General features: G+C 36.6%; 1 protein-coding gene across 1 annotated transcript in view; it reads left to right on the top strand.

The window, feature by feature from the left end:
* LOC141899118 (uncharacterized) overlaps positions 1-13,650 on the top strand; it is a 31,536-nt gene that overhangs the window by 17,588 nt on the left and 298 nt on the right. The window contains exons 4-16 of the mRNA XM_074785271.1: positions 401-570; positions 4,162-4,220; positions 4,857-4,986; positions 5,653-5,798; positions 5,880-6,034; positions 6,365-6,494; positions 6,734-7,264; positions 8,138-8,343; positions 8,764-9,923; positions 11,592-11,731; positions 11,832-12,013; positions 12,107-12,380; positions 12,475-12,806. Of these exons, the coding sequence (XP_074641372.1) occupies positions 401-570; positions 4,162-4,220; positions 4,857-4,986; positions 5,653-5,798; positions 5,880-6,034; positions 6,365-6,494; positions 6,734-7,264; positions 8,138-8,343; positions 8,764-9,923; positions 11,592-11,731; positions 11,832-12,013; positions 12,107-12,380; positions 12,475-12,806 (3,615 nt within the window). The remainder of the gene's footprint in view (positions 1-400; positions 571-4,161; positions 4,221-4,856; positions 4,987-5,652; positions 5,799-5,879; positions 6,035-6,364; positions 6,495-6,733; positions 7,265-8,137; positions 8,344-8,763; positions 9,924-11,591; positions 11,732-11,831; positions 12,014-12,106; positions 12,381-12,474; positions 12,807-13,650) is intronic.

Here is a 13,650-nt window from a genome sequence, read left to right on the forward strand (position 1 = left end):
TCCAATAAATAGGATGAGCATTTCGAAAAGGTTTATGCGTATTTCTACCCTGATGATATAAACCACGCTCTCGTGATATTAAATAGTTTCACACTATTGACCGGCTGGATTTATATCGAAGTACTTAGTTGTCATGGTTGTACTGATTTTCAGTCAGTTGATAAAGAGAATTAGAGACCTTTTTATTTAGGCATCATCTACGGCATGTATCCCATAACTATTTTCAGGTTTACCAGAAGCATCATCATCAAGGTAGCTTTTCATCGGGGCATCTAATTTTGCCTCACTTTTTTTTTATTATGCAGCATTATGATTTATATGATATGTAATGTAAATAATGATGGATTATTTTATATATGTTATCGAATTCTACCTTGTATTTTATTCTTGTATTTTTTAGGCAAATACAAATTTATATTGCCTTGTAACGGAATATGCAGCTGGCGGGGAACTTCTCACCTTCCTCAAGACTTTCAAAGATCAACGTTTAACCGAAACTCAAGCAAGACCTTTCATTCGTCAACTCATTTCATCCCTCCATTATCTACACGAACGAGGAATTGTCCATAGGTGAGTCTTGTTGCGATACTTAACCATGAAATTCATCTCTGGCAATAGGATTTTTGGTATCGATTTTCAATTGAAATATCCTGGGTCATTGCCAGTACGAGTGTTGAGGGAAATGAAACGTTCCCATTAACATCGTGATGATAAAATGCAAATTCGGTCTCTGGACAATATGATGCCCTCTGGTTGCATTCATTTATAAACAGAGACAGATCTTGAAGATTTTCATCAAGAGAGGAAGGACCATTAGACTCAATGAGTCCGGTAGCTTAATGCGTCTGTTGCTGGTAGCAGCGCTAGATGCTGATGACGTTCAGTGCAACATTTCGTAAAATGTTAACGATGTTGCTCGTACCCTAGCAAGTGACGATTTCTGATAGCCAGTAAGATTAGCCCCGCAGGAGTTTTAATTTTCATATTACTGCAATCAGAGATGGAATATTTGCATGTTGCACGCAGAATATCAACCAAACGTATGGTATTATGGTAATAGTTACTATAGCTTTACTTTACACTCTCCGTTGGTCTCCGTAGTACAGCCTTTAATGTTGATAGTGCAGGAAATTAGGATCCGCACCATCAGACATTGTTTCCATCTCTTAAATCTGTTGTGAATTGAGAGCTGGAGTGGGTGCAGGATCGACTGTTACTGCTTGTCTTAGTAAATCAGTCTACTTTATGCGCTAATACATTTCGAAGTGACATCAATGGATTTATCCTACATATACTTGCATCACAGTCTATACATCTATGACATACTCAACCACTTCTTACTTTTAGTTCAATTTCTCTTATCGACAAAATTATTTTTTTCATCACCCAAAACACAACTACTGGTATGATTATTCTTATTTCACATTAACGCAAATGTCCCTCGAGGAGCCTATTGGCTTTGATGCTTGTCACATGTAGTATTATATATATGTATTTTACTGAGTGACTGGTGCCATCAAAATGAAATACACAAATCAAGTTATTGGATGGTATTGCACTTTATTCTGTTCAAGTAATGTGTCCCTTGACTGTGATCGTGATTGATGATTCAACCTGCTCTGCAAAAATTGTCTTATTTTTCAGCTTTTATTTTCACAATGTTGATATTTACTTGATGCTAGTATTTTGTTAATTGCATTTAAATCAGTCTATTGTTGCTAATTTAGGTATGTTATAACGTATCTCTCTCTATATATACCGGTATATATGTGTATATGTATATATGAAAGCCTGAGCATCATTAATATTCAAACAATGTTATTGACATTGCTGCGAATTAAGTAGATTAGAGTATATGTTCTGTTGTCACCAACCTTTACCATTGCTCTACGGTATATTAGCAGTCTTTAACATGCAGAACAGGTTTTTAGTATGTAGGAAATGGCCTGAAAGCCATAAAGACCTCCGCATCATTAGTGTAAAATGTCACTAAGTGTCTTCAGTAGCTTGGTTAAAGTTCTCCCATGTCTATATAAGCGATGTGTATGAATATTTGTTGGGCTATTTCACATCGTCCATCTGTTGGACAGTTTCCGGCTGGGGAAAACATTAATGAAACTGAATTACGACGTGTTGTATAGTGTTTTACCTATCCAAATAGAATTAACTCCGTATAGCAATCAGGCCGACAATATCCGCCATGGCGAAACAATGTCTGTGACTGATGAAAACTTTTTTAATGAAAATATTATCAGCGACTATGATATAACGTCAAACGATGAAGATGGAGGAGTCTGCTGCAAAGATCATCTTTCAAAAATGAATAGAACCTTTCAGCATAATAACCCTAAGTGACAGATTTGAAACTTATGAAATAGTCCCTAAATTCTGTTGCTGAAGTGTTTTTTTACGCGGGTCAGTCATTTCTATATGAATCACTGTCACTTAACTAGATTGGCAGGTAAAAGGCGTGATTAGCTAAGGTTACTGCATTCTGAAAGAAAACACATGGTAAATCCTGTTTATATTGGCTGTTCCATTCATTACTTCGCCACCCGCACGTATACGCAGGACCTTACACAACCCATTGACGCACTTAGAAAATAAAAAGTTCAGAACGATATTGATATCATCCACAGTACCTGGAGTTATATCTCAAGATTTAAAAAATCAGAACCAAAGTTTAAACAACATGAAAATTAATGCCCTAAATCATCACAAAAAATTCAACTGTTAACCTAGTTAATCTTTTTTTTCCTTCAGTCAGTAATTTTACCTTTGAGGAATGACTTCACAAATACGTAGCATGTTTATCTAGGTGTTATAGGATTTCCAGGTGACTTGCATCATCAGTAGTAACAGCTGCAAAGATCACTGGAAAGGGCGTGAGAAATACTGTTACAGAATCTACATTACATTTACACTCTATCTCGGGTATAGATCAAAATTTCCACAAATTATAGAAAAAATATGTATGAAATTTGATTTGCTCAGATTTGGTTTGAAAGATTATTTCTACGATAAATGTTTTGTATATGATTTTGGTTTTTTTTCTATTCAACTGGGGAATAATTCTGATGAATATACATTTTTTTTTTAAACTATTAAGTGTAGGTGTAACCAACAAACTAATCATAGGTACAGGACTGTAATTCGATACGAGCTGGTTCCACATCGCCGACAGTCAGATGCTGTTTACAGACATAACAGTTTTTATCCTTGTTTATACTATATACTCAACCGTATTTTTGTTAGCCTGAAAATATCTGTCAACCAAAAGATTCTGTTTGTATATTCCATAAACTCGATGGCTAAAATGTTTGTTCTATCTAGGTACTATTAACCGCAAGGGCACGAGAGATATAATTCAAACATTTCCAGAAAGCATGATTTACATTTAGGTATGGCAGTACGATGCCTCTGGTAAAAAAGATGAGTGTGTTACGAATTAATGAGAAATTTCTAAACTGATTTGACCCCCATTCAGTTTAAAAAGCAATGAAAGAAGTAAAGACGCCATAAAAATATTTTGATTACTTTCCTTGAACTCTTTTGTGTTTATGATCGTTATAAGAATGAAGTTTTAAATCGGATTAAAGCATTGTATGCATTAGAATGACAGACATTTGTTTCTGAGTTTTTAGTCTTTCACTTGAGTTACGACACTGTTTAGGGGTTTAAATGGTCATTCAGCTGCTCAGCTTATGGAACTAATTCTAATTCTTAGATCATTATATCGCCATTAGTCTACAACTGTTTGCGATTTCATTTATGATCCATTTCACCCAAACATCTGAATATATATATAACTATTGTTATGATAAACGATTAGGCACAAAAAGACTGATTATAGAATAACTATTTGTGTAACCCGAGGGAGCTGTCGGTATTTTTTGAAAGTTTGCTGTTTATTCTTGGGCAAACTGATAGGATTAAACTACATACATACGGTATGCCAATCATTACTTTATGTCTGTGCGTTTCTATGTTATGATGTCTTTTCGATATGCTCGAATTGTACGAAAGCATATGAACTGATAAAGGCTAAAAGTGAAAAATATAGTCCCATTCCAACCTTATATGATAACCTCTTCTGTATATTGCATCAGAGATTTGTGTAATTTGGTGCACTGTTAGATTATTATTTATTGTACATTTCAGGGATCTGAAGATGGAAAACATTATGTTAGATTCAAGTAAAAAAAGTATTAAGTTGATAGGTGAGTATCATATATAATGATTACCATTGTGCGCAGCAGTGTCCAATCTGAAAACGCTGTCGATTAATCAGAATCTTTCTCGTAAATTAAAATCTGATTGGAATAATTCTCTGAAGAATAAATGAACATACAGAAACTAGGGTTTGGCATATAAAGGTGTGTCATTAATATATTGATGACTTGTGTTACGCGAGCAAATACTGTAGCAGAATACCAGCCCTGGAGAATTGGAATATTTTTGGCAAACAGAATAGGCTACATTTCGCATATCGTTTTCTAAAACATTGGCTCGTCCTCGTGAATCGTTATCTGATGATGATATTTTAGAATGATGACTTGAAAATGATGTTTATCTTGTCTGATTCTGCTAACAGTCAATCTTATTGATCATAAATTTTATATGTTTACCACATTTACGTAGAATAGCATCATCACAGATAATGTGAAAGCATCAACATTTTTCACTCCGACTCTCCCCCTCTCTCTCTCTACTCTCATTATCAAGAGTTGTCTTTTGTCATGAAACCCGTGTGTTGATAAATAGAATAATAGTTAAAGTACAAAAAAACTACATTATTTCATACTAACTAGCTATCAGAATTAAAAAATGTTTCAATATTCATTTCACCTCCTTAGATTTTGGTCTAAGCAATTCATATACGAAGGAGGAATTATTAAAAACCCATTGTGGATCACCAGAATATGCAGCCCCAGAATTGTTTGATACTGGTAAAGAATATGGTTCTGAAATTGACATGTGGAGTGTGTAAGTATCTCACATAGATATAGAGATATATATAGGATATATACATTGTTTTGACAGATTTCTCCCTGGAATTTTACTTAATTAAGTTTGAGATTTGTGTTTGCACGACTGAAATGGAAATTGTGTTGATTATTTCATTTAGGAGGGCTATATACAAAATTTAATTAAGTTTAGTGTAACCTGGGGGTATTCATTTATGAAATTGGGGTAGTTGGGTACAAGCACTGAATTTACAAATTTTCATTTATATACTAAATTTTTCTGATAGAAGGATGTCAGTGAGTTGAATTCATTTGAAATATTGTTTCAAATGGAACATATGCCAATATTCAATATGCATATAAATAATTTGCAACATTTTCAAACATGTTATTTTGTTTCTGACATTGTACTTTACCTATTCCAATATCATTTACACATTGCAGTAAAAGCAATTATACGTGATAAAATGATGAGTATGTTTTTTACGCGTCCACAAAAAAATTCTGAAATCCAAATGGGATTTGTAGAAGTCATGACTCCTGTAACGAAGAAGCTATGTATTTCTTTCAAATGGACTTGCTGAGCGCTGCATATGACATTATGAGACTTCTTTTTTTATGATAAAGAAACTCTCGTTACGACCGGGATTTGGAAAATGAATTCATTGAAAAATAATTTTTTCAGAGGTGTGATAATGTATGCATTAGTAGTTGGTAAACTGCCATTCACAACCCCGTATACCGATCAGTATCGTCGCCAAAAACTTATTCAACAAATTCAAAAAGGTCTTACACCAAAGCATGAAAAGGAAATGACCGGGCTCTCGCAAGGTATATTACATTATTACATAATCACCATTTCGAAAATGAAGTGCTTGCCTTTGCCATGATTGATATAACGTGAATTTTCAGCTTGCAAAAATTTGATAACGCGTCTAATAGAAGCGAATCCAGAACAGCGAATACCACTACGAGAAGTAGAGACCCATCCTTGGATTACATGTGGTGGCAAACTACCGTTCTATCCTTATTTACCACCTCATAAAGACAAAGCTTCTCGGTCGCAGGTAATTCGGCAAATTGGCTCTCGCTGCTTGTCTAGAATATTAACGTGATGAGAAAATTGAGTGAACTGTAGATCATTGCGATGATTGTGGTGTCACAGTAAAGAATACGGTCTTATTAAACGCATACTTTGCACATCTTCAGCAGTTACTGGTACATTAATTAGAAAACCTTGGCTCGAAACCAGTTTTAAGACAAAAATTGTTATCGCTGCATTAAATTCATGTGCCAAATAACGTGTATGTTATAAATGAATGAATCATCCATTTCGTAATGTAAAATCTCACTTCGTTTCTCTTTATTGTAACGCTTGTATCTCTGCGCACATATAGATTGTTGAAGAGCTGGCGACATTATTGGACGTAGACAGGAAACAAGTGGAGAAGACAGTACATGAGTATCGTTCTGATGAGCTATCCGCGATGTATAATATGATGATGGAACAAAAGCGAAAAGAAGCTGGCAAGTATCTTCTATCAATCTATACACTAACACAACTATTTAGACGCTTAATCCATTATATATTCACTTGTTTGAATTTATCTCCATTTCACAAGTTCAAAATCTATATTTGTTCATTACGCTGAAAATTAGATATGCTTGACTGAATTTTTGATAAGCGCGTGATTCTATCAGATTTTCATTGGTGCTAAGATAGACTGAAAGATAATGCGTAAGTTTAGAAAATCTGTATGTTTCAGGAATCTTTGATGTTGATCACACGTCGAAACCATTTCGAGTGCGTAACCCGAAAGATATAGCAAAGGAGCCATCATGTAGCAAATCGTCTTGTTCACCTCAGTCCAAAAAAGGAACTCCTGGTAAAAAGTCAACAGTAACGAAGGATAGTAAAACAAAAGATGGCAAGTCACCAAAAGCGAGGCCCAAATTAGCCGATATAGTAGATAGGACTACTCAACTTAAAAAAATTAGTGATCTTAGTGCCAAAAACGCTAATAAGGATGCAGGTAGCTCGGGTATTGCAAAAGGTGTAGGTGCCTGTCAACCCCAGCAAACTTTAACTAGTGATATACAAATTCACACGAATTCTCAGGAAAACAGAACATCAACTTCCAGTGACAACCCGCAGACCAATAAACAAAACATTGTGGATAATTATGTACAAACATCGGCGAGGCTGCGGGCTCAGGTCACTGTAGCTAAGGTTCGGCAAATACTGGAGGCCGAGTTATCACAGAGTGATAACAGTTCGCATGAGAATCTAACTGGAGGTAAGTTTATATTTTGTAAGATTGTATTACAGTGTCAGGCATTCAAGTGAAAATACATGCAGTGACACTAGCGGTACAAGCAGTCACAATCATACGGGTATTGCTGAAATGTGAGCATTCAGATTTTGACTTATTGATTTTCATACGCTATCAATATACAATTATGTTTTGGCTGCTTGTTTTTATAGGAATTGAGTTCCAATAATGTTATAGGTAAAACATTACTGATTCATATCGCTTACTTCAATAGGAGATGGTTATACACGCCTACTAGAATTACAGCTGCTATTTTACTGAAAATCTAGTGATACTGCTGTCTACTTGATAGTTGGTTTGATTTCATATAGCGCATGAAAAGTGTTAGCCTTATTGATTATTACACATTTGAGCCTAAATAGCATTTCATTCTTAAAAGGTCACATCAATTATATTAAATGTAATGTTTCCGACAACATCTGATACAGAAATATACTATTTTTATGCTTTGAAAGTGTATTTGACGGATCAAATTAACGAGCATGTACATTCTGCTTGGTATAAGATATAGTTCATATTGATCTGAAAGCCGCTTAGCTTTTTCACCGTTGATACCTTTATGTTGCAAGGGCCTTGGGTGCTGAAATAATGACAAATCAAATGCAGCCACAGGACAATTGTTGTAAGGGCAAAGTTTTTAAAGTTACTTTAATCTTGGTTTTGGTTTAAGGCGAAGGTGGCTACTCTGAATTTCGATTACCTGACACAAAAACTGTGCTACCAGTCATTCGTTAGGATAAATGTATCGTGCATCAAATTGTTTAATTGAGTCGATAGGAGTAAAGGTAGACCGGATGGAAGTTGTTTTCTTATGAATGATGCTCGATTTCATTTCAGCAACATCATCACCAGCCCCTGATTCTGCCACATCACCTGTTGTACTACCTCTACCTGGTGCAAAGAAACTAAAGCGTCCACAGCGACTCAATGTGCCGAATCTGGAGCTGACTCCTGTTACGATAAGCAGCTCAGCCCAATCTTCCAGGTCTTCCCATACTGTTGCAAATTACATAGAAACTTCCTTAAGTGTTGCTGCAACAGTGGTAAGTATCATAGTCTGCGTTCATACTATAATGCGCTAAATCAAGTCCATTCCGATTTTGAACAGACCATGGACTCCATGAACAGACCAAGCGTTCACACTGGCGAATAGTCTGTTCCAGAAGGAATCCATTTTAGACCAACCAAAAAGCCTAATCGTAATTTTAGACTAGACCATTCCATTGTGTATGAATAGTATCAATCACAATGTTGCATAGAGCTGGACCAGTGATAACAGCGGATTTGAATTAAACCCTACGCACTGCATTGATTTGGTTAATTCTAAATTGGTCAGGTCCAGGTGCGGGCCAAATTTGAATGGACTAGCGATAGTGTGAACATGGCTTATTACATTCAATATACATAGGCCCATTTCAATCAATACTCATATGAACTAAAATCATTCTTTTCATGTTTTTCAGAGGCCCAGAGTTGCCAGTCCTAGTAAGATTCCTGGCCCCAGTCCTCTACGAGAAACTGCCATTGTTCGCACTCCTTCGTGGACGAAGAACTCTTTTGAGCGCAGGCGACCAAAATCATCCGGTGCCCGATTACAGACTCGTATCCCTTCACCGATCAAACCTGTGCGATCTCCCTTTAACGCTATGAACTTCAGTGATAAACAATCTAGGACTTCCAGACTAGTAGAAATAGCTCGGGCGCGTGGAGCTATACCTAAGTACCTGGATTATACGAAGGCTCCACGCGCGCTTCCCGAGGACAGTTCTAGTTCATCAGATCCCAGTATAGAGGATACTATGCAACATACAACTATGCCGCAATTACCTGGTGATACAAAATACGACGGCAAACAGCATTTGGCATGCGTTCCAAAAATCTGTGAATATACATTCAGTTCAGATGTGGACACCAGCGAAGCGGAATTAGAACCACGTTCTGTTTCTGAATCAAAACCTCGTTTTATCGATAAAATAAACTTGGATGTCTATCAGGGGAGTAGTACAAGTGATGTGTCGCAATCCGGCTCAGGGATATTATCCAACCGTAAAATGCCGCGTCCAATGGCAAATATTTTGTCAACGTTTTACCATCGGTGGGAAGGCTCTCGCAGTGGCAGTGATCGGGAGGATGGTTCCGGTAGTAATCCTTCATCCACCTCGAAATTAGTTTCAAATAAACGAACGGAAAAATCTGAAAAACAAAAATTGAAGCCATCGAAGCCTTCTAGACTGTTTCTAAGACTGGACTCGCGAGCCAGTAATCGTGGAAATCAAATGCAGCGAACTAATAGTAGTAAAAGTAATTCAAAACGGACGCCTAGCCCGCAACAACAAAAGGGCCGTATAGTGCCTCCTAAACCGCATCCAGCACGTAAACCTATGCAAACTCCGATAGCTACAATAGAAAGCTTTACTGATGATGAGGATGATGATGTTATGTGTCAGAGACCATTAATTACGTGTGGCTCTCGGTCTTCGTCGCCTTGCAGTCCCCACCGTTTATCACATAGCAGTATACACAGATCACACGAGGACAATTCTACTAATTCTGCTAAGCAATCCAACAAGGAGTGTTTTCCTAAAAATGGAGTGTTTACTCCTGTCCCTGACCAAACACTCAGGTATTTGCAGGGCTCCTGTGCAAAGGTTTGACGACAGTTCTCACACAAGTTTTCTAGGTGTCAGCTGTGACCATTCCATTTCCTCGTTATTATCTGTATGTGGCCAAAAATCATTATGTACAGCTTTCAAGCTGCTCTGTGCATGAATGCATGTCCTGGAACGATTCCAGTCTGCTTATCTGCGAACAAATGCTGAAACAAGGTTTTTAGTTGCACAAAAGTTTTTATTTCATACTTTAAAGGCCATAAATGATTAGGCACAGAGCGAAGAATAATGTAGGCAAGAGTTTCCCTACTTTCATCTTTAATATGATATACCGATATATAAAGAATTACATCACTACTTAAATTTCAGAAGTATTCATGAAATTTCGGAGAAAAAAGGAAATTCCTGGTGCCTAGTTATTGACAATCATTTGCTTATGCCTGCCTGTATTGATACAAAGGCACAGATTAAAGTTTTGTTTAAATGCGAAAGGGGAAGCGATATCTTGTTATGATGCTGTATATTTTTCTGTGCAAGCATGTTTATAACAAAAAAGTTTTGAAATGGAATGGTCCCCAGTAGTATGTAATTTGTGTCCTGATCTTGCACACAATATAATCCTCCATGTACAACTGTTATATTTATGAAAACAGCAGACCTGACCTGCCACACTACCATTAATTATATCACCCGCTTTCTCTGTGGGTGGAGGTAAGGTTTCCCTAGAAATGATTTTATTGATTGATTTTCGATTATTTAGCCTTCCTAGTAAAAAGGTTTGATGATGGCAAATTATCGAAATGTAATATCTAAGTGGTAAGTTGGTAGGAACTTCATCAGGCAGTTCACTATTATTAAGTATCTTAATTACCAGTCCGTTTTCAACCGAAATATTATCTAGTTTTGTATGAAATAAAATATTTAGCCGTTTGAATTATTCAAAAGTTTGAAATGAAATGTGCAAGCATTGGTTCGTGAAACATGTTAACTCAGAACAGGCTTATATCAGAAGAATGAGGAGGTCCCCCTCTTGGTGCTATTTTAGATACTAATATGAAAAGTTGATTTTAATACTATATTATATACCGTGTATATCCTCTTGTGTGGGAACTGCATGCTTTCACCTAATCTAACCTTCTTTACAGCATGAATATTTTTCGGTATTTTGTTTAACCTGCATCATTTGTAAACTAGTGATTCGAGTAAGAAATGGCAAATGGTTCTATAGATTCTAATTTAGTGATTTCTATAGATATTTCATGTATGATAGATCAGATTTAGAAAAACATGAAGCCTTTACTGCCAGAAGTTATTATCTAAATATACCTTTAATAATTTGACAAACATAGAACATAAAACAGGTACATTGATTTGATATCAAATTCATTTATACCATTCGGAGTGAGCAGATCTGAAAATATTTTCTTGGTTCATGCGCGAGAATTTGCTTCATTCAGCGTACCTGTTTCTTGTTTATCTCCATGCCTGCCAGGTTTTACTGTTAACGTTCACATGATCAAAGCAACTTCAAATGTCTTGGTGCAGGTTTATTTAATTTAGAGTCTGAAGAAACACGAGATAGCAAATTCGATTGCAGAGTCATTATATGAATTGGTTTTTGTGGGACAAATTTTCATCAGTTATTGACTACTAATTCACTCATAATTTTGTGTTAATTATAGATTACAGCCTGCTGGTCATGGGTCATACGATTCTTTAACTCACGAATCTTCTGTTAGTAGTCGGCAAGGTGAAGGCAGCACAGATCGGTTAATGACTGCTGCTAGTGGTTGTGGTTCTAAAGTACATCCTGTTGATAATGGTGGCAAAACAGGTAAATAGACGAATTTCATAGAATCGACGTAATATTTCAGTTTTATTGCATATACATAGAATTGTATCTTAATTACTTGACTTTGTAGATGATGAAACAAATAGTTCTTTGCAAACTTCTCAATCGCAAAATCATCCAGTAATTAAAAGCAACCAATCTCGAATTCCTCGACCATCTACGGGTAACGCTACTAATGTTCATGGCTTCACTTCTTTGTCTCCTACCCCAGCCCAAGAGGGTAGCAATGGGCTCAAGTCACCGGAAAGAAAGGTGAGGAGTCTGATTCTTTTTTGAGTAGATTTATCTTGATGATTTATATGCATGTACTGGTAGTAGATGTATTTCTTATTCTATAAGGGAAAGAAGAAAAAGGTCCCACCGCGATTAACATTGCTGAAAGAGTATGATCCAAAATCAAAGCAGTCGACTTGGAAACATGGGTTATCCCACCTACTGCGACGTACAAAACCAGGAGGTATAAATAACAATGTTATGCTGCGACAAGGAGGTGGAAGCACAACGTACAATAGTGCAACCCATAGATCAACAAACAGGAAACCCAGAGAACAGTCAGATCTTGATAATAAGTGGTCAGCAAACAGTCCTGCCGCTTCATCATCATGCCCTAACAAATACAGTAAGTTCTGATAGCATTTTCTTGAATGAAGTGCCAGTTTTCAGGTTAAAATGTTAACCAAGTGTGTATGTCGGTGAATATTGTTATTTTTCAGGTAATCTTCGTGTTTCGCCTTCACCTGTGCCACAAAACCATTCTCCGACACCAAACCCGCCACAGATCTTTGACTTCAGTAACACTCACTGTGATACACCGCATTCGCCTCAAAAGAAAAAAAAATCGGTCTGGCCGGGCTGTAAGGAGTGTGCAGCTCGCAGTGACCAATCATCTGATGAGGTGAGACTGGCCAAACTGTCAAACTGTGAACATGGACACAGTGGCCCACCGAATCCTACTCCATCACCCATTCATAATGAAAACGTGACAAGTCCGAGAAAATCACTCCATTTTCCGGATGGCCAAAGAACCGCGGATATGCGACGAAAGGTAGTAATGGTACACACTTAGTAGTGTATGCTCGTGTTACTAACCTGTATGCAGTGAAATATACTAACCATATCTGTTAAATATCTAATGTAGGATGTTTTATATTAGATTATGTAGACTTCATTAAATCTCACATACTGTAGTTTGAAGTAGATATACACTGCATGGTAAACAAGTTAATTGATCCCTTTGAAAAAAAATAGTGTCACAGTTAGCTTTGAAAACTGGAAGTTGATTATTCTGTGACAATTACGTTAGCTTAAATGGATTATCTTCGCTAAACAGCACCGTTGTGCATTTTCACTGCATTAAGGCATGAAAATCTGAAATTGTTACTAATATATCAATCACAATTATTCATTTATGTAAATTCTGAAATGCATGAGAGTATATAGGTATCTTGCACTGATGTCACAATGCCATATGGCAGGTCAACAGTGGCTTCTTATCTGAATTATAACTGGTTGCACTTGACTGCTAGTATGGAGATCGTGACCGGTGCAAAACGTCTGTTTATATTAGTACTAACTAGTTCATAACTGAAAAATTATGCATGTTTTAAAGTTATAATGATATTTTCTAATGCTAATCAACCATTGATGAATTGTCTTCAAAATGTTTACAGTAAATGTCATCCTCCCTCGGTAAGGATTTGAACCGGATGGCATCGCTACACTCAGCCACAGAACAAACCCCTGCCACAGTAGACCGGGTGCGCAGTTATATTGGCAGGTTTGCTGTACACAAACTTGCGGCACCAATCAGATTGCTCATTGTATAATCGCTGAGTCAAATTTCACAAGAACTATAAACTGAAAAACCCGGGCTAAAATGAATCAGGGTT

The sequence above is a fragment of the Tubulanus polymorphus genome, chromosome 2 (genome assembly GCF_964204645.1).
Source record: "Tubulanus polymorphus chromosome 2, tnTubPoly1.2, whole genome shotgun sequence".
Classification (NCBI taxonomy): domain Eukaryota; kingdom Metazoa; phylum Nemertea; class Palaeonemertea; order Tubulaniformes; family Tubulanidae; genus Tubulanus; species Tubulanus polymorphus.